The sequence below is a fragment of the Taudactylus pleione genome, unplaced genomic scaffold (genome assembly GCF_031769625.1).
Source record: "Taudactylus pleione unplaced genomic scaffold, aTauple2 ptg000122l, whole genome shotgun sequence".
In the NCBI taxonomy this organism is placed as follows: domain Eukaryota; kingdom Metazoa; phylum Chordata; class Amphibia; order Anura; family Myobatrachidae; genus Taudactylus; species Taudactylus pleione.
The window spans coordinates 1896329-1917678 of record NW_028284524.1 but is presented as its reverse complement, the minus strand read 5'-3'; the positions used below and the strand labels follow the sequence as shown (position 1 = coordinate 1917678).

At 45.9% G+C, this 21350-nt stretch overlaps 1 protein-coding gene across 3 annotated transcripts in view; it reads left to right on the top strand.

Annotated features, from left to right (window-relative positions):
- Positions 1-12656, top strand: part of NMI (N-myc and STAT interactor) — a 90380-nt gene extending 77724 nt beyond the window's left edge. For all 3 annotated transcript variants that reach the window (XM_088472395.1, XM_088472396.1, XM_088472394.1), the window contains exons 5-9: positions 2263-2434; positions 4501-4607; positions 5962-6148; positions 7201-7307; positions 10474-12656. In XM_088472395.1, coding sequence (XP_088328521.1) covers positions 2263-2434; positions 4501-4607; positions 5962-6148; positions 7201-7307; positions 10474-10671 — 771 coding nt within the window. In that variant the 3' untranslated portion in view covers positions 10672-12656. The remainder of the gene's footprint in view (positions 1-2262; positions 2435-4500; positions 4608-5961; positions 6149-7200; positions 7308-10473) is intronic.
- The last annotated feature ends 8694 nt before the right edge of the window (positions 12657-21350 follow it).

Below are 21350 nucleotides of genomic sequence, written 5' to 3'. Positions count from 1 at the left end.
ATAAAAAAGATACAGACTTCTACCTGCTGGAAAACAGTCCCAGGTATAGATAAATGCACTAAAAACGTGATCATCCCACATAAATAAAAAAGATATAGCCATCTTCCTACTGGAGACATATAGAACACATTCCCAGGTATAGTTATTATATGCGCTAAAAACGTGATCATCCCACTTAAATAAAAATGATATAGCCATCTTCCTACTGGTAACATATAGAACACATTCCCAGGTATAGTTATATGCGCTAAAAACGTGATCATCCCACGTAAATTTTAAATTGATTTTTATGCACAGAACACAATATATTAGTATACTGTACTATATCACACTATTCAATGTTATATGTACATATATTATAATATATAATAAAGTATGGATAATGCACATTTTACTGAAGTAATAAGGATATTATAAATCACTTATGGGGTCTGACTTTTATATAATTTTATATAATATGTGTTTTGTAGGTTGTAACAGTTGAAATTAAGGTGAAAAAAACTGCCACCTAGTGTCTTGGAGGTGAACTGCATGCAGTCATCCTGATCATCCCTTTTTGTGATCATCCGTTTAGTACAACCCTACATACACGCACACTGAATATTTGATTAAATAAAATACACCTGACACAACCCCAGTTTACCCATTTATTACTTACAAAATTAAGGGGTCACGTCCTCTTCGGTCCCTGTAGCATCCCAGAATCTTGGCAAAAAAAAAAAAAATACTACTGCAGCCCTATCGCGAATGAGAAGTCACTTGGGCACACTCTCCTTAGCAATGAATGGGGCCACTCTGATTGGTCTGTTTCTGGCAGCTCCCACGCTCTGGAGTTAAAGAGACGAGGGGGCCTGCATGCAGTCTCCGTGCAGCCCCTCTCTTGCCAGCACATGCGTCAAGTAGATTTTGGCACTGTGCCAAAGTCTATTACGCATGCGCAAATCTCCAGGAACGGCAGCGGTGCTAATTTTATGGTGATTACTGTGTATGCGCAGATCTTTTTCCGCAGTGCATGATGGAGAGGTAGCTGTAGTCACACGGGGTGTGTGGTGTGGGCCCTCTTGGACCCAGGGGCCATGTGCCTCACACACCCTGCATCGATTATAGATATGCCCATTCCCTCTCCATCCTGGATCAAAATCCAACTGCTGAATGTGAGTGGGCTAAATATCCTGCAAAGACATCCTGGGGGTGATCAGAGGTCGATGCAGTTGCAGCTGCTACTGTGTCTTTATTCTAATGCCGCGGCAAATGGGTGTCCTATAGAGATGCCCATCGGTTGTGGCACAAATTTACTGATGTAAGCACACCCTTCGCATGCATGCCGGCGTTAATTACGCTGGTATGGATGAACAAAATCACAAAGGACAGCTCTCTCTCGGTAAGAGCTGTCCTTGCGAGTGAGAGACTTCTGGGTCTATGACCCAGAAGTCCCTCTGATGTCATTCTGTGCATGCGCAGAATGAGACACTTGCCGTAAAGGGTGCTGGGAGGGACCAATTGGATCCCTCTCACAGCACTCTGCAAAGAGAAGCCCATAGGCTTCTATAGGGTACCGCCATCAGAAGATGGCATTACCCACCGCATCCAAGCATAGCATTCCAGGGCTTGGTGCATATGAGAAATGCGGTCAGACCCCTGAAAAAGGAATTTTCGGTCGTTTGACCGCATTTCTCACGTTGCTGCATCCTCCCATTAACTGTTTTTGCAATGTTTATCTATAATCAACCAGATACCCCATGAGTTATAATAACCCCATTAGCACTCATTTGTGACGCTACAACGGGTTACGAAATCAGATCAGTATTTAGCAAGCATCAGTAGCTTAGCTTATTGGTGTTTATGAAGAAACCCTTATGCCATCTATAGATTGTGTAAGCAGAACAAGCAATTGGGACCCAACTAAGTCTTTTCGGCTTCAGTCCCATCACTTAGTAACGTCACAGAGGTAGCATACTCATTCATACAGTATGTCACTCAGGTCATCATTCATACACATGCAAACGGGAGCATTGCATAGGTAAATATTAAGTTGAAATGTTCTCTAGTCTACAACATAATAGTTGTAATACATATGTATTTTTGTAAAATCTGTTTTATATACAGTACATCTCAATTTGGCTGTCTCTCCTGTCACATATCTCAATTTATTTTTGTCTATAGTCATAATTGTTTTTTTTTTTATGTTCTTATGAATTTCTGAATTTCCTCCAGAATTTTTGCAATTGGCTTTTTATAATATTGATATTTTGTCTACATCAGGTTGAAAACAAATTGCCAGTAAAGAATGTTAATTTTACACAAAAGGAACAAACTGAGGAAAATCCAAGTACGGAGGAGCTGACTGATATCTCCTGCACTTGTCACATCGTCATAGGTTGCCCATATGACTTACAGCCTGGACAGGCACTTGTTACATTTGAGAGTGAACAAGGTACTTTAACACATGCATTTTAATGGACGTTGTGGTGTCGTTTTATTGGGTGTTTAATTAACGTCATCACCTATTGTATTAATTCTTCCCCTCCTACATGTCAGTGTTTAACTAGCTTTTAAGAGCACTGGCCTAGGGAAGCCTTAAGCCAAACAAAAGCATTATAATGGTAACAGTAGCACAGAGTAAACCTGTGAAGCTCCTGCTAACTGATGCAGTAAGATCGTGGTGTTAAACTGACCTTTATGTAAAACAATTGTACTTTGTATCTTTGCGACCGGTCGCAAAATATTGATCGGTCGGACATGCCGTATTGTTCAGCATGACCGTCCAATGCGATATTTTGGGGTTACAAGTCAGCCACATCAGCCGCTGTATGCGCTGCTACAGCCGACAGACGAACATTTCCCCTGTTGCTTCAGAGGGGAGGCACAGGGAAATGTCTCCTCCCCAGCGGAGGAAGCCAGATATCGTATGGCCATACACTGTAACACATCTCACTGTGGGCCTGATTCGGACTTGAACGCAAACCAGAGAGTTGTTACGTACAAACGGGGGCGTGGCCTCACGGCCCGAATCCCCGTGGTCCCGATCTTAATATTACTGGGGAAGTGCAGTGGGTGCGTGCTGATTGCCTTGTCTTGCAGTGCCCGGCTCCCTCACAGTGTCAGGAGCCGGGTGCTGCACTTAATATTACAGTGCAGCACCCGGCTCCTGTCACTGTGGGGGAGTGTCAGTCTGCACCATGGTGTCACCCTTCGGCGGGTGACTCCTAGGTGCGGCCCGCACCCCGGCCACTGCGTACAAATCCAATGTTTTGAGATCTGCGCATGCACAGGACCCAGTCTGCGCATGCGCAGAACGGGTTCCGTGTGATTGCTCGCAGTCCCCACTTAGGTTCGCAGATGCATGCAGGAGGCGGCATTTTTGTTGTACAGTATTGCACAGCCACTTCCCTCCGGCTGTACAATAATGTCCACATCTGAATAAGGCCCTCCTGTATGGCCATGATATCTGCTGGATTACAGGCTGTCACATAAATGTGTTTTATATAAATTCATTTATTTCTTTATATCATTGAAGAACATCAACTGTTTTATGTTCATTATGCTGGGCATACACATCAGACCACCAGACATTTTCTGTTTCTGTGCCATTATCCTAGTCACTGTTGGCCTTCTCTTCAGCCACAAGTGTTGTATGCTAGACGTAGCAATGTTCTAGGCTCCTTTTGTGATATTTTATCATGGGAACAGTTTATTCAACACTCTGGGCCTGATTCAGAGATGAACGCTAATGCATTCGAAGCTGTGATCTCGTATGCACTTGCAGTGCGAATATATACTAATGCGGTAGCCAGTTGAAAATGTATTGAGACTTCCACCAACAGCTTTGCAGATCCAAGCAAGTGTGTACAAATACGCAGCTGCCGTCACAGACCATTCGATTATCGCCCATCTGAGTAGCCCTGTGGTCAAATGGCTGCCTGAATTGAGCCATCGGAACCATTTTATCTGCGTACGGGATCGCAGACACAGTCTACGCATGCCCCCAAAACGACCAGTGCATGCCGGCGTTTTTTGCTGTCACTCACCGTTATCTCCCCTAAAATGGTTCTTGACTCAATCACTTTGCGAAGAAATCCTCTTTGCAAGCGGCATCGATAAGGTACCCTGGCGCAATGCAACCGCGACACATGTACAGTTGGACGATAATTGCTCAGCTTCATAAATACCGTAATAGCGTACATCTCTGAATTATTCCCCCTGATCTATAGTTAGAATGCATACTATTTACTAAATATAACCAAGCATGATTGTGTTTGATGGTGGCAGTGGTACTTGTAAAATGGAAGGGTGTCTCAGAGTGTCACTCGCTATGCAGGATCTCAGGGCACATGTGTGCATATCTCTTAGTGAAATACATTTCTAAGTATTTCAATTAGGTAAAATTGCTTGAGTCTCTTTGAGAAGACCTGCCATACCTCCATGCTCTATGTGTTTGTACTACATGTAATAAAGGACCCAGAAGGACCTGGACATTTAGAAATTCTTTCTTAATTACAGTTGCCAAAGACATTATTAACAAAGGAAAACATGTCCTGAAATTAGATGGTGCAGAGGTAGAAGTGAGAGTTTATGGAATAAACCCGGAAAGAACAATGGAGTTTGAGGTACAACAAAACCATATATTGTGTGATATTAGGGTTTGATCATGATGTTAAATATCGGTGTCAGTTCGTACCCCGATAATTAACATTCTAACTCGATGCGAGCGCCGGAGCAATTTATCATTGCTTCAGCGCGGAGACAGCTGATCTGAAAATCAGCTGTCTCCCCGAAGTGTTTCACTGCTCCTTTTGGAGATTGATGAATTCTGTCCCCATACTAGTGTATGAGGACAGCGGGCTATTCCGCAAGAGGAAGGTAAGCAGGAAATATCTGTGATACTAATCTATGGGGACAGCGGGCAATTCCGCGAGAGGAAGGTAAGCAGGAGATATCTGTGATACTAGTGTATGGGGACAGCGGGCCATTCCACCAGAAGAAGGTAAGCAGGAGATATATGTGATACTAGTGTATGGGGATACCGGGCTATTCTGCCAGAGGAAGGTAAGCAGGAGATATATGTGATACTAGTGTATGGGGACAGCGGGCCATTCCGCGAGAGGAAGGTAAGCAGGAGATATATGTGATACTAATCTATGGGGACAGCGGGCAATTCCGTGAGAGGAAGGTAACCATGAGACATATGTGATACTAGTGTATGGGGACAGCAGGCCATTCCACCAGAAGAAGGTAAGCAGGAGATATATGTGATACTAGTGTATGGGGACAGCAGGCTATTCTACCAGAGGAAGGTAAGCAGGGGATATCTGTGATACTAGTGTATGGGACAGCGGGCCATTCCGCGAGAGGAAGGTAAGCAGGAGATATATGTGATACTAGTGTATGGGGACAGCGGGCCATTCCGCGAGAGGAAGGTAAGCAGGAGATATATGTGATACTAATCTATGGGGACAGCGGGCTATTCCACAAGAGGAAGGTAAGCAGGAGATATCTGTGATACTAATCTATGGGGACAGCGGGCAATTCCGTGAGAGGAAGGTAAGCAGGAGATATCTGTGATACTAGTGTATGGGGACAGCGGGCCATTCCACCAGAAGGTAAGCAGGAGATATATGTGATACTAGTGTATGGGGACAGCGGGCCTTTCCGCCAGAGGAAGGTAAGCATGTGATATATGTGATAATAGTGTATGGGGACAGCGGGCCTTTCCGCGAGAGGAAGGTAAGCAGAAGATATCTGTGATACTAGTGTATGGGGACAGCGGGCCATTCCAGGAGAGAAAGGTAAGCAGGAGATATCTGTGCTATCTCCTGCTTTATCCTCTTGTTGAATGGCCCGATAACTTCATTCATTTTCACCTGCTTTTGTAGAAATTAAATGATGATGAATAGGCCCCATTGTGGGATGCGCTATAGACAGCTTATCATTGTAGCGTCACTTGCCTTTTCTGCTTTATAGGTAAATATGGATATTTCTACCAAGAAGCTATGTGTTAGTGGTCTGCCTTCCAACGTCCCGGATGAATTACTGAAGGACAAATTGGAGCTTACCTTCTACAAGTCTAATATAGGAGGAGGAGAGATTGAGGCAGTGGAATACAACAAGAACAATAACGCTGCCTGCATTGCATATCTACAGAATGGAGGTGTGTTTAAATCCAATACAACCATTGTTAATAAGTGTGTACTCTACCTGTTCATGGGGCCTGATTCAGTAGTGGGGGCAATGGCAATTACGGGTGCACATCGAGCGATTGTTTGCCATCACGCATGCGTATAAGCCGCACTGCACACATACAGCAATCGCATTGTGATTATGGACACACAGAGGAATCCATCACAAAGTGAGTGACATGCTGTTAGCGTTTTGGGGTGGTAATGGAGGAGTGGTCAGAAGAAAGCAGACGTGTCTGTCCGTTTGAACGCCGTTTCATGGGCGTGCATAAATTAGCCACTGCGATTGCATACACAGCATTAGAGCTCTCTGCGAGGAGACGCAGTGTTTGCAGCTGGTTAGACTTGGTGTTGATGGCACCGATGTTTACGCAGAAGAGCAACATTGGAGGGTGAGAAGGCAGCAATGGGCGTCTTTATGTCGGCTGTGCTTTGGCAGACATGAGCATATTTTAGCAACTGCAATCCGTAGGCGATTGCATTTGTGTTCACTGCTGAATCAGGCCCTTGGTCCCTAAATTTAACATATGCTTCCCTAATCCAGCAAGCCACTGATCAATCAAACACAACATTGATTGTTATTTTTTACTAGGAAAAATAGTTTATCGTTATCTGGCCTGTATGGTAAGTTCATCCCAAACAGGGCACAGAGAGAAATGTGCTGGTCCCATTGCACAATTCTGAAAGGACCTCCAAGCTCTCTGGAGTGCCTCACCTCCCCTTTGAAGTTCCATCTAGACGCCTCTGTTTGAATGCAGCAACACTTTGCCCTGCTGTGCTTTTCCTGCTCAGAGAGCAATGAGCATGAGCTGCCTTTATCTGAATAGGCTAGTATTCTTTTAATACTGGATTATGGAAGGCACTTATGCAGGGCTGCCCAGGAAAAATAAAGGTGCAATGGAACTATGAAGAAATAGGAACAGAAAGCTGGGTGGGGGACCAAATGTGGTTTAGGGAGGGGAAATTGAAATCTGGGCTACATAATGTATAAATATTTTATTGTCCATATTACTCTTCTTTAAAGTGGCTCAACGTGTCCTAAAAAGGAGTCAACATCAGCTTGCAGTCGGGGGTGACAAACATGAAGTTACAGTGCAACCAGTTGTAGAACAGCGTTTGAACAAACTGCAGGTAAAATATGCTGTCATGTTCTATATACTGTATAAGTATGTGAATCTATACTGTCAAATGTTTTAGGTAGCACAAGAAATTGAACAAGGAATGAAAACAAGTGATTTGTTTTAAATATATTCGCCTCCGATGAAGTAATATGCACCCACACCAGTCCTATCCCTGGTGCAAAATATCTGTATGAAAACAGGCCTAAATATGCGTATGCAAAACTCAGTGTATACCATCAGTGTATACCTCAAAACAAATAGGGGCCTAGTATTTATCAATTAATATTTGTGTGATAACCCCCTAATACAGGGAATTGCAGTCAGGGTAGGCAGAGCCTCCCCTGTCATACTCTTGAGATTTAATATAAAACTTATTAGAATAACACAAAGAAGATATTTAAAACTTATAAACATCTTTGCTTATTGTAATCATTTTTATAGTTAACACTCACCAGCTTTGTGAAGCTCCCTGGGACTGCAGGGAGACGAGAAATGAGGCAGCAACAGCTTAGCCTCGCTTCTGTATTCAAGGACACTTCTTGCAGAGCTGGAGGCGGGGCCACATCACAGGCAGTAAGCTGCTGTGTTTAGAGATTACAGCTCAGTCAGCAGCAGCAAGAGAAGACACGGGGCCTGATTTCAGCAAGGATCGAAGTTGCAAACATGCACACAATCGGCCGATAGTTGCGTTCTGCGCATGCGTATGCACCACAATGCGCGAACCAGCCACTGCAATCGGGACTGCGATCAGCGGCTACGCAGACCCATCGCAGAGTGATTGACAGGAAGTGCCATTTGTGGGGGGTGACGGGGGATCAGTGAAATGCAGGCGTATCCACTGCGATTTATATATTTTTTTATCAATATTTTAAATCACTTTTATAATTGGTTGTTTATTATTTATGTCATTTTAATTCTTTCTCATTTCATTAACACTTATTGATTTATCTTTACACATCTATCCTTTACACTTCACTATCACCTTTTTTCCCGTTTTCGTGTGATGCCCTGGGGATGCTCCTTGGCTGGAATTTTTTGGGGTACCTTGCTTCTCGGACGTGAACCCCTTAATGTTAGGAACGTCAGTATAGAGGAGCCTTGACGATGGCCTGGTGCTTATTCGTATATTTGCAAATGTATGTAACTAATATCTCTGAATCTCTATTATCATGTAGGATTTAAGTATTTTTTGTTGATTTTGCTGCAGTGTGCTGGAGGGCAAATCCCTTTTTTTTTCTGTGTTCAGTGTAAACCCCACCCTTTACAAGCACCTCTGCTATGTCATTAAGCTGATATAAGCGACCACCATACTTTTTGTTTGTATCCACTGCGATTCCCTACGCAGCATGAGGCCTGATAGCGTGCGCTGAAGTTAGCAATTCCTGTGTAAGGTCAGAGTTTGTGAAAGTGTGCGTGAGACAGCGATGGTACTCGATTGTACCGATGGTTTCGCAGTCTTGCTAATCATTACGGATGTGTGTAAGGTAAAGTGGGTGTCCTTATGTAGTGCTGCGGCGGCATATCGATCGCAATGGATTAGCATACTATCGCAGTTGAACTGCGTGCGCAATCGCTATTGCATTCGCAGTTGCGTTCCGTAATTAATCAGGCCCACAGTGATGCAGGTAGGAGAATCAATGGACACTGAAGCTTAGTGTAGTGAGGGGAGAGTTACAATGAGTAGGGGTGAGACAGGCTTCCAGCACTCAGACCCTTCTCCATGTTCGCCTCCCCAGCCATTGACTTCACCGCACATCACTGCCCTAGAACACCCTTTTTCAGGGGGTACCCACTAATATTTATTACAACCCGAATGTATCTATGGGGGACTACAGCAAATATCGGAGACATCTGCTGTGATCCCCCATTTTTGCAAACACAGCCCCTATAGCAGGAATGGGGAACCTCAGGCTCGGGTGCCATATAAGGCCCTCAGAATCATTTGGTCTGGCCCTCTGAGCTTTTCTCTGCTAGCCTCATCTGGCTAGCAGGGTGTCCAGAATGGCACCCTGCAGCCAGAATCTATGCAGCAGTGCCACCAGGAGCATCCTTAGGTCCGTTTTGAAGGTACACTGCTGCCCTTACAGCTCCCTCAGAGCATCCTCTGGATGCTTCGGGCATTGCCGTAATCAACGGCGATTGTGGCCCTGCCCCATGTGACGTCACATAGACGGAGCGTGGCCTGCACTGGGCCCGCGAATGATGTTATATATATCAAAATGTCCCTCGGCAGAAACAAGGTTCCCCACCCCTGCCCTATAGAAACCTGTGGGGGCTGCATATTTGCTGAATTTATCAAGCTTAGGTGTGAGGCATTCCAGAGCTTGGCCCCAGTAGCTAACGCCATCTCCAGATGGTGTTAGCTTTTGTAGCCTATGGGCTGTTTTCTGCAAAAAGTGCCAGGAGAGGGATCCACAGGATCCCTCCCCTGCACTCTCCACTTGTGCATGTGTGGTCAGCACCCGGCTCCTGAAGGAGAAGTGAAGTGATTACATTGGTGATCACTTGACAATATAACACACCACAGGGAAAGGCTCCTTTTGGAGACCCTGTCCCTGTGAGCTTAGTTTAATACAGCTCTGCATTCTATGAACTTTTATTGCAGCGAATAGCGAAGATAAGTATAATTATCCGGTCTAGAACATATAATTGATACATGCCACTTATTTAGTCCTAATTTTGTATAAGTCCCATCCAATTTCAGCCAAACTCCACCCTAACCTGCCCACTTTTGGCAAAATTCTGCCCCATATGAAGGCTGTGAATGAGGACTGTCCTGCAAACAGTGGTACAACATAATGTACAGTTATACCAGTGGGTGTAGTATGATCTGTCTACAGTCATAATGTCGACATTCATCATGTAGACACTGATGAAATGTTGACATGTTAGAATGACAACATATCGTCCCTGGTGGCCCAGTGGTGACTTAACCTGCTCCTGGTGGCTGCAGCGGCTCCAGCGCAACTTCAGGTCCTGGCAGTCATGATTAGCAGGAATAATTTTTTACAGTTTCTAGATACAATATCCCATATCTGCAATTAAAAGTAACTAAAAATCAACCACACTTCATTCAATATAAGTTCCAGTTTATGCATTAACCATATGCAACAAGCTATTTTATTATTGTATCAGTGTCAATTGTTTTTGAGTATCTGGGTTTGTATCCATTGCAGATATTTTCTGGTATATCCAAAAGAACGGTGCTGTTAGCTGGGATCAAAGCTACCCTAGAAAATGAAGATGCAATTCAGGATATTATACAGATACATTTCCAGAAAGCTAGCAATGGTGGTGGCGAGGTGGAAGTGGTCGCGATTTCCCTGGAGAAGAACAAATTTGCTCACTTTGAGGAAGATTTAAATGAAGTCTGAAGCATGTATGCTGAATCCTGTCTTATAATATAACATGCAACAGACATGCTTGTGTTAATTTACAAATCTTAATATATAAATGGCAAATTTATATGAACTTAAAACTTATATATGTAACTCAGCTGCTTCCTCTCTTTAGCAAAGCTCTGGGAACTACGCACTGGTTTATGATGATTTTACATTTTTAGAAAAGTGTTAGCCAATGGAATATGTCTTATAGATGGGGGTGTGACATCCGATGAAAAACAACATAGAGCCTGATTCAAAGGTGCTTTACCTGCACTACGGAAGATCACAATCCGGCAGATGCACAACACAAGTCACTGAGGTGCTTACCCTGAGTCTGCGGTGTCTCCTTTTTCTAGCCAGAAAAAGTACTTTTAGTTGGAATCAGGTGGCAGAATAATAGTGGTGTTAATATATCCAAGGTCTAACGCATTTCTCCACCATTATCTCAGGCTGTTTCTACAAATGGAATAGAGTGCTTACTGATTTTACTGTATTTTAGTCGCATTGGTAGTTTCAATATATATTACCTTTTCCATTAAATTAGTGTATTTAGGGCCTGATTCAGCAACAGACACAATTCTACGACTTACGCAGATCGGGCGATTATTTACCATTGTGCATGCATGTAAGTCACAAAGTGCACATGTCGTGATCGCTTTTTGATTACGCACATAGGAATCATTTACAAAGTGAATGTCATGTGGCATTTGGGGAAGGTAACGGGGAGTGGTTAGGTGAACGCAGGCGTTTCTGACCATTTAAACGCTGTTCCATGGGCGTGCATAACTCCCACTGCGATTGCTTTTGCAGCATGAGACCTCTCTGTGTGTGAGGAGAGCTGCAGTATTTGAGACCGGTCAGACCTGCTGCAATGGCGCTGTCTAATCTGCGTCGATGTTACCGATGTTTACGCAGGTCCGCGATGATGGACTCAGATGAGAAGGCAGCAGTGGTCGTGCCTATGCCCAGGTAAGCTTTTCAACAATTAGCATATTTTCACAACTGCGTTCCGTGCGAAATCGAAACTGTGATCGCATTAGCTCCCGCTGCTGAATCAGGCCCTTAATATAAGCTACTTAATTAGGAGCAGCACCTAATTGGCATAGCTTTCAATACTAATTAATCCTAATATATGTGCCTAGCTATTTATCAGTTTTCCATAAGCTCTCTGCCTGTGGTTTCCAAATGATCTTCTATAGGCTCTAACCGATGCGGTAATTACAGCAATATGGGAGCTCCAGTAAAATCTCTTTCATCTTGTAGTTCCAGGTGGTCTACTCTGTAAGGTTTAGGTAGGAGTGCTGCTTTCATTACATGGTTGTATAAGATCGATTATGTTCAGGGCTGGTGCTTACGTGCTGTGTGTTGTTATAATTTTCTTCGCACTGCACCCGAGAATACTAGAATCCTGCGAATTGGACCCCTATTTGGGAGTTCCACCCAGTTCGTAGCATCAGGCTGAATGGCTGTGAATCTCTTCACCGCTTCATAATGGAGGCTTCTTACCGCAGGAAAAGTCCTTATGTACACAAACCATGGAGGCTTTTTGGAGTGAGCATAGTAAAGTGATGTCTGCAGATGGACCCACTGTCTGTGATGGATCCAACAAGTTTTGTCTGGAGACCCCCACACTTACTCAGGAATAATGCTATATATGATTGAAGGGTAGGATCAGTTCTTATAGACCGTAGTGATTTAGTTGGTTGCCTGACTGTCGCTTTGTGGTGGCTTATTAAGTAAAATTAACCTCATTTTCACAATATTACTTTTTTTTTTGTTAAAAAGAGATCTTTCTGCCAAAACATTTTGCTTATCAATGTTCTATATTGGGGTAATTCCCTATTCTGAAACTTTGCCAATACTTTCTTTGTTTAGATATAAATGAATGGATAATTGCATTAAATTATCATCCTGTTTATTTAGTGCCTGTTGACAGCAAATCTCCAACATATAACAATCCTCCTGATGAAAATAAATCTGACAATTAAACTGGTCTGTGTGTTGTTTTTGGAGGGGATTTATACGGATAATGCATGTGTCAGTGAATAAGATTGTAATCAATAGAGGAGTTGATGTCAATAAATACAGGAGAGGGGGTTACTGATAATATTTTTCTATTTTCACATTGCCCTCATTCTTTCAGGAAAGTGCCTAATTCGTTCGAAATGTAGATTTAGTCTTTACAGTGCCGAGTAAATATACGTACATTTGGTTACTTCTTTGGATATATGTATTGCATATGATTTGTTTAAGTTGCCCTAGTGTCGCCCTCCTCAGGATGCAAATGTACAGACAGCTGATTTATCAGAAGTTACGGTTGGGTATATATACGCAAATAAATCAAAGCTACTTTAATTTTTATATTTTCATTCAATAATATATTAAATTTGAAACTCTCCCAATGGATTGACGTCTCAAATAACATATTAGTGGCTATGTGCAGTAACAACATCACAATAATATTAATATATAATACATGTTTAAAGAGTGAAGTACATGTTTAGGAACTTATGATGTTTATTGGAACTTAGGAAGTGTATATAAGTAAAACATATGTCCGTTTTAATGTACCCATGTGATTTTGAGAAACTCACACCAGCAAAACCTGATGTTGGGGGAAATTTAATAAGAGTTCGATTTGCGGCGACTTCAAATTTGCAGCAAATAGATGTCGATTTTGGCTTTAAAACAGCTGGGTATAAAATATGAACAGCTCAAATTACCTAGAAATTCCGGGGGCCACCTTTTTTATTACAGTATGACATGCAAGATATTGTAGCTCTGGATCACCCTCCACCATACATAGAAGATACCAGGAGGTATTACACAGTTTTGAATCTGTGTTTGTATGCTGTGGCAGGGTAGCTATGAAGCTTTCCCAAATCTCGAAAAACCTCAAATTTTTTGTTTAAGTAAGTAAAACCAGTGGACCCTGAATATGTGTACCATTGCAATGGTTTTAAAACTGATTACTATTTTAGCAAACCTACAGGCAGGCTCGGATTGGGCTGCCGGAGATTTGGGGGATTCCCCGTTGGGCCCTGGTTTTTAATAGCCATGCCCTCTACTGCGAGAGGGCGGGGCCTAGCTAATGCACCTTAAATACTGTCCGCTGTTGACTGACCCTGCTGAAGGGGGATAGGGTGGAAGGGCGCTCAGTGAGGATATCAAATAAGCAGCTACCTGCACCACTGATTCTGGAGGTGACATCACGCATCGACAGCAGGGGGGGGGGACATAGAGAGGAGCCTGGAAAACAACAAGTAAGTGGATCCATGGATTATTACTGTAGCTGCACCCCAGCAGACTGAATGGCCTTAAGCCAACCCAACAAGCTTAGTAGTTGTAATAAAGAGTGAAGGAAATGTTTAATTTTCCATTTACTGTACATGGCAGGTTAGGTTACTAAAAAAACAGGCAGTGCCAGTGTCAGACGAAGATGCATTAGATCACACTGTCTAATGCTTGTCTAAACTATTTAAATTGTTGTTTTGTTAATCCTGTCAGTGTCCCCCCAAAATATAAATCAAAGGATTAACAAAACAACAATTTATAGGTTGTGTAAGCAAGCATAATAAATGGTCCCCAACCTGAGCCATTTTTAAAGTTTACTTGATTTTCCTGCAGTCCCCAGAGTACCGGGTTTACTATTAGTACTTTGAAGAGATGAGAACTGACTAAGTTTAAATCTATATAAGAGTCCTTAGTTTTTTGTAATTGGTTGGAATTTGTCAGTAGTTGCTAGGTAGAGTAGTTTGGGGGGGGGTTATCATGGTTGGTTGGTCGCTGACCATGTGGGAGCTCGTGGGAGTGGCTTGGTGGACTTTATAGGACTGGGGTACGCCCAGCAACTTCCTTTTCTGGACGGTGTTTGTCCTGGACATCCTCAGACCTGTATCTGGTGACATTTAGCTTGTATCTCCCTGTCTGTTTTGTTCTCCCTGCCTCTTGTATTCTCCTGTTTTTGTGCACCTCTTGTCTGTTGCTTCCCCCCTGGTTTTTTCATTTTCTTATTTTCACTCCCCTGTTTCATCAACCTTTTCCTCTTTCACCCTCCCAACCCCCCCCCCCTTTTTTCATGCCCCGCCCAAAACGATCAGTACCCCCCCCGCCGATTCATGGATTCTCCTGTTCCCCCCCCACCTCCCCCTGCCCGGCGGCGCCTTAGTTTGCCGTCTATTTTGTCCCCGGCCGAAGTCTCCAATGCTTCATGGGGACCGGCCACGCCCCCCGCCGCCGACTATGTTCCCCCTCCTGCCGGGCCCTTTTTCCCCCTGGGCGAGCGGTCCCCGTCTCCTGCGGGGTCACCGCTCACCCCGTCAGCCTATCACTATCTCCTCGCGGGCGCTCGGCCACTTCCGGCGCCCGCGTTCAGCTCCGGCCAGGCCTTTCCTCCCTCCGCTCCTGGCCGCATACTGTCCCCCCCTGCCGGGGCCACCCCGTGGCGCTGTGTAAAGCTGCGGGGGGCCCGGCCTTCACCGCCCCGGCGTGCAGCCCTGGCCAGTCCCTTCCTCCCTCCGCTCCTGTAATACTGTCCCCCGCTGCCGGGTGCCCCCCCGCGGCGCTGTATACAGCCGCGGGGGGCCCGGCCCTCCTTGCGGCCAGCTCTCCACGCCCCTTCACACCTGCTATGCTGCTTCATGCTGCAGGGGGCCCAGTCCTCCATGCGGCCAGCGACGCCCCCCCTTCCCCCCGCGGCCGCCATTTTGTCCCCGGGCCCCGCCCCACATCACCAGCTTTCAGCCCCTGTTTTCATGGGGGCCACTTACCCTGGGGGCCCTGTTTCTCACCACCCTACAATTCCTGCCGGGGCGGGTTTCGCCCCCCCCTCTCTATAATCCCCCTCCCGTTCCTCCCAGCCTCCTCTCCCAGCCTGTTTCCTCCCTCCCCCCCTTTCCTCTTTCAGCAGTCCATCCTCCTTTCCCTGTTTTTTCCTCTGCTCCTTCCCTCACTTCATGGTCCTCCCCAGTTTTTCCTTCAGCTTCCCAATCTTCGGTTTTTCCTACTTTTCCTGGCCAATTTTCCAATTACCCTCTTTATCCTCCAGCGGGGGCCCCTTTTCCTTATTGGCACCCCTCTTTTGCTCAGCCTTACCATGTCCCAAATTACCCTGTGCCCGTGAATTCTCCTTCCGCCCCATCTTGGCCGCAACAGTTTGTTCCCCCACAGGGTCCTGCCCCACGCCCACCAGCGTCTTCTCTCAGTGCGGTTTGCGCCGCCCCTCCCCCTTTACCTCCTTCTCCTCCTGTCCCGGTTTTTCACCCGGCGACAGTTCCGGTACCTCCGCTGTGGTGTCCAGTGATTTACCATCCTCTATGTCTCGCCGCAGTGTTTTGCCTAGTGCTCCAGTGATGGCTTCTGGTGATGCTGGGATCGCGAGTGGTAGCGCCGTGGCCGGTCCTGCTACAGGTGCCGTGATCATTGCCCCTGATGTTGCGGTGCCGGAGGCTGTCGGTGACGGGATGTCGGGTCTGGCTGGTGGTGAGTCTGCTGTCCCTCCTTTGCAGTTCGATTCGGAATCTTCAGGGTCTAGCGATAGTAGCTCCTCGTCTAGCTCTCCGCCGTGCCCGCGTAAATTAGCTAAACTGGTTGCGCAGCGTTTAGTTAGGAAAGCGGCTAAGTGTCAGTCAGCTCCAGCTGCTAGTGTAGCGCCTGTTGAAGATGCCGGTATGGTTCACTGTGCCAGTACGGCAGTAGACAGGGTTTGCGTAAGCGAGTTAGGGACAAGATTCGCAAGGGTAAATTTGTGGATGTGTTTTCTCTAACCGACGACATGAAGAAAGCTTTAGATAAAGCCAAAAAACCTGGGGGTGGCGGGGAGGATTCTTGCCGTGGTTTTCATCATTGGCTTAGTGGCATACTGTTTTTTTCGGCCTGCTACCTTGAAACGCGCCCAACGGAGCACCGTAATGTAATAAAGTATATTCATTTGGTGCATGATATTTTTATCAAATCCAAGGGCTTTGTTTGGAGAGATTATGACGAACAGTTTCGTAGGAAGCAGGACGGTCAGCTGGTTATGCCTCTGGGCCGTAAGGATGTGGAGGTCTGGTTAGCTGTTACACAGGAAACTAAGGCGCCTGCGGAAGGGGCACAGGGTAGGAAGGCTTCTCTCCCTTCGGGTGCTGGAGCGAACATGCTCGGTAAAGGGAAGTGTTTCGTCTATAATGACTCTCGGTGTTCCCGGGGGTCAGGCTGTCGTTTTCGTCACTCCTGCCGCATCTGTAACGGTAGTCACCCCGCTAAAGACTGTAAGTCAGGAGCAAAGGGCGGTTCGGGGGGCAGGTCTGACGCTACCGGAGTTGACAAGTAAGGCCTATTCTCCGGTGGTACTAGACGAGTTAGCGAAATGGTTGGGATGGTATCCTTTGCGGGACGAGTCCCAATTTTTTGCTGGATGGTTTTCGTTTGGGTTTCCGATTACCCGTAGCTGGCGCTTTGCATGTAGTCTCTTCCCGGAATTTGCGGTCGGCCAGAGAGCTTCCCCATGTGGTACGACAGAAAGTCTTTGCTGAAGTGGCTTTGGGCCGTATGTCCGGGCCTTTTCCCTCCCCTCCTGTGCAGGACCTATGCATTTCTCCTCTGGGAGTCATGCCTAAAAAGGTCCAGGGTAAATTCCGTCTGATACAGCATTTGTCGTACCCTCATGGGGGCTCTGTGGACGATGCAATCCCCCACTCGCTTTGCCAGGTCCAGTACCAGCTATTTGATGAGGCGCTCGCTATGATTAGGGGTTATGGTCCTGGGACGGGGATGGCAAAATTGGATGTGGAATCTGCTTTCTGCCTGCTTCCGTTGCACCCCGAGTCCCTACGTTTTATGGGTTTTATGTTGGATGGTCAATTTTTTGTCGACAGGTGCCTCCCCATGGGCTGTGCTATCTCGTATGCTTATTTTGAAAAGTTCAGCACCTTTTTGCATTGGTGTATTCAGGCTGGCACTGGCCATGCTGGTATCGCACATTATTTGGATGACTTTTTGTTCGTCGGCCCACATGATAGCACAGTTTGTGGGGACGTGTTGTTTTCTGCGCAGGCCCTTTTTCGGGTGCTCGCCGTTCCTGTGGCCACAGACAAGACGGAGGGTCCGAATTCTTGCTTGTCTTACCTAGGTATCGAAGTGGACACTGTTGCTGGGTGCTGCCGTTTGCCAGACGATAAGGTGCAGCGATTGCTAGGTCAGATTCAATGTTGCTTAGATTCTCGGCGGGTTAAATTGCGCCATGTTCAGTCGGTTCTCGGTTCATTTCACTTTGCGTGTCGGATCATCCCGATGGGGAGAGTGTTTTGCCGTAAATTGGAGCGGGCCATTGCTGGGGTCTCCAACCCGCATTTTAGTGTTCGCCTTTCCAGGGAAATCCTAGATGACCTCCGGGTGTGGGCTTCATTTTTGTTGGATTTCAACCTCAAGTTAATTTGGCCATTGCAGCCGGTTGACAATGCTGAATTGCAGTTGTTCACCGATGCTGCAGGTTCAACTGGCTTTGGGGCATATTTTCAAGGGGAATGGTGCGCTGCTCCATGGCCGGCATCATGGAGAGCTCGCGGATTGCAGTATAACCTGTTGTTATTGGAACTTTTTCCGATAATAGTGGCTGTGGATTTGTGGGCTGACAGTTTGTCTAACCAGAACATTATTTTTTGGTGTGACAACCTGGGCGTGGTGCACGCTATTAATAATCAGCGTTCTTCTTCTCCTATGGCGCTGCGTCTGTTGAGGTTTTTAGTTTTGAGATGTTTGAAGGCGAATATTGTCTTTAGGGCGAGGCATGTACCGGGCATTGAAAACGGGATAGCGGATTCACTATCCCGCTTTCAATTTGATAGGTTTCGGGTGTTGGCCCCTGAGGCTAATCCGATTGGGATGACGTGTCCGTCTTCTGTCTGGCAGATTGTCGAGCCGGACTAATTGGTCTGGCCCGGAAGTCCCTGGCTCCGTCAACTTTGCGAGTTTACGAGGCAGCGTGGCGCGACTGGGAGGCTTATCGGGTTAGGCATCCTGCGGTGGGTAAGTCTTTAGATCAGCGTTTAGTTGAATTTGTGTGGGACCATTATCAGAGGGGCCGATCTAAGGCGGCCATGGCTTCCGCCCTTGCAGGTATTGCCTTCACGGCGGTCATGATCCCACAAAGTCCTTTGTGCTGTCTAAAGCCCTTAAGGGTTGGGCTAAAGAAAATCCCATGGTGGCTGATTCTCGCCGGCCGATTGACCTGGCACTGCTGCAGCGGTTGATAGGGGTAGTTTCATTGATTACATCTTCCGAATTTGAGTCTTTTTTGTTACGTTTAGCGTTTGCGCTTGCTTTCTTTGGCGCGTTTCGGATTAGTGAGCTTGTGGCATCTAGTAAGAGGTCTGCTGATTCAGGGCTATTATTTAAGCATGTGGTAATCCAGGCGGGGGCTATCCTGTGCAAAATTCCACATTCCAAAACTGATCAGTTAGGGCGTGGGCGTTGGGTTACCATTAAGCCGCATGCTAATTCTGAGATTTGCGCTTGGCTGGGATATATGCGGGTCTGCGCCCGTCGGTTGGCGCGCAATGGTTATTACATGCTGACTCCTCTCCTTTGACTAAGTTTCAGTTTGCTGCTGTGTTTAAGCGCTGTTTGGGTCAGCTGGGTTTAGATGTTGCGCATTACGGGACGCATTCTTTCCGTATTGGCGCGGCTACGTGTGCAGCAGCTAGCGGGTTGCCTCCATCTGCCATTCAAGCGATTGGGAGATGGAGGTCATCCGCCTATAAATCATATGTTAGATGTGATAAGCTTTAAGTTGTGTTTTTCTCACCCAGAAACGTAGTTTACCCGCCAGTTTTTGAATGGCTAGCATTCAAAAATTGAGGGTGTGAAGGGATTTTTTAATTTTTCCTCCAAAGAAAAAAGGGCCGTAATTCAATTGGCTTATTATACACGGCTCATGGATCACTAGGACAAACAGGAGGTTTTTTGGATTTTCTCCTTCGCCTGGGCATTGTTACTAACGTTCTCCTCCTAAGTTACCTCTATCCCTTCATATAATGTTTCTTTACTGACGTTTTAGTTCTTTTTGCTCTTTTACAGCTATGTCCGTGTCTTCTGAGCAAGTCTGGCTTGTGGGCCATTCGTTTATTTATTGGGCTGAAAGGCATGCGATGGCAAAAAGGGCATCCCTGTTGTTAGCGGGGCGTCAGGTTCGTTGGTTTGGAGTCAGGGGCATGCGGTGGCCAGCTCTTTTGGAATTCTTGTTTCAGCAGGAGATGCGCTGTGGGCGCCCGGCATGGCTGGTGATTCACCTCGGAGGCAATGATGTGGGGCAGTCTAAGGGTATAGATCTGATCTTGAGGATGCAGGCTGATTTGTGCGCCCTTCGGTCCTGATGGCCGGAGGTGCGCTTGGTATGGTCGGAAATTATCCCTCGCCATGTATGGAGGGGTTCAAGGGACCTGTTGGCTTTGGATAAGGCTCGCAGGAAGATTAACAAGGCTGTTTCTCGTTTTGTCTCCGGGTCAGGTGGTTTGGTGGTTCGGCACCCAAGTTTACGTTTAGAACAGGCTCCGTTTTTTCGCCCTGATGGGGTGCATTTATCAGATTTGGGGTTAGGTGTGTTTTTGGGTGATGTTTTTTCCTGTTTGGATGTGGTCTAGTGTTTTGGTTTGGGTGGCAGGCTGCGGTTCTTTGGAACCTGGCGGTGGCGGGAAGGTGCTACAATTCAGCGGCCACGTAAAGTGTAAGAGTATTCGTTGTGGAGCACATATCCTTTAAATGGTCGTAGTATGGCCTACCTCTGCGGGAGGACTTTGGGCGTCAGTCTCTGCGGACACGCTCGTACTATGCAATATCATAGGGGTTGTGAGTCTTCGCAGCTTAGCTTACAATGACCACAGGGGGGGCGTTTCAGTCGCTCCCTAATATTGGTCACAATGGCCACAGGGGGGGCGTATCAGTCGTCCCCTAATATTGGCTAAGATCATATGGCTGGAGCTGGTTGTAGCATCCTTCTTTGCCTCCCAATAAAGTAAATTGAATAATTTAAGTATAATTCAGGGTCATACCTTTAATAAAGAAAGTTATGACCATTTAACCAAAGCAGTCTGTGTCCTGTCTTTATTTTAGTATAAGTTAGTGTAAGCTGTTATATATTGTGTTTAATTGCAATAAAGTTATGGACGCCTTATGCTACTGTTAGGTACCCACTAGCAGGGCTGAATTAAGGTTTGCGGGTCCCCTCAAGCAACTAGGTTATGTCGCTCCTATAATGGTTTGCCACTTCTCTCTGGTCAGGTGGCCACACCCCTTAGTGGACCTCTGTGGTTGCATTCCTTTGGTGGGTCCTTCATGCCTCAGTCCGACACTGCCTGCAGGGCATTTTGATTCAACTTCATTTCAAGAACTTTTTACCAGATTAAAACTTTATTTGATTTGCTTGAACAGGGTTGATGACTAATATTTGAAGAGAGCACTTGAAGAAGTAAAAAAATGAATAAGGGGACACCGCATAGAGAAACAAGTAGGATAATATTCAGTGACACAGTCAAGCAGAGGAAGTCTCCTGCATGTGATTGAATATATCCTATTGAGAGTGCATGAGGACTGGCATTATGAAACATTGGGGTACAGTGTTGTTAAAATAGAAGTTACAGGTTTGTATTTATTTACCACTGCTTATTATTCGGTATTGAGAATTGCCCCTTTAT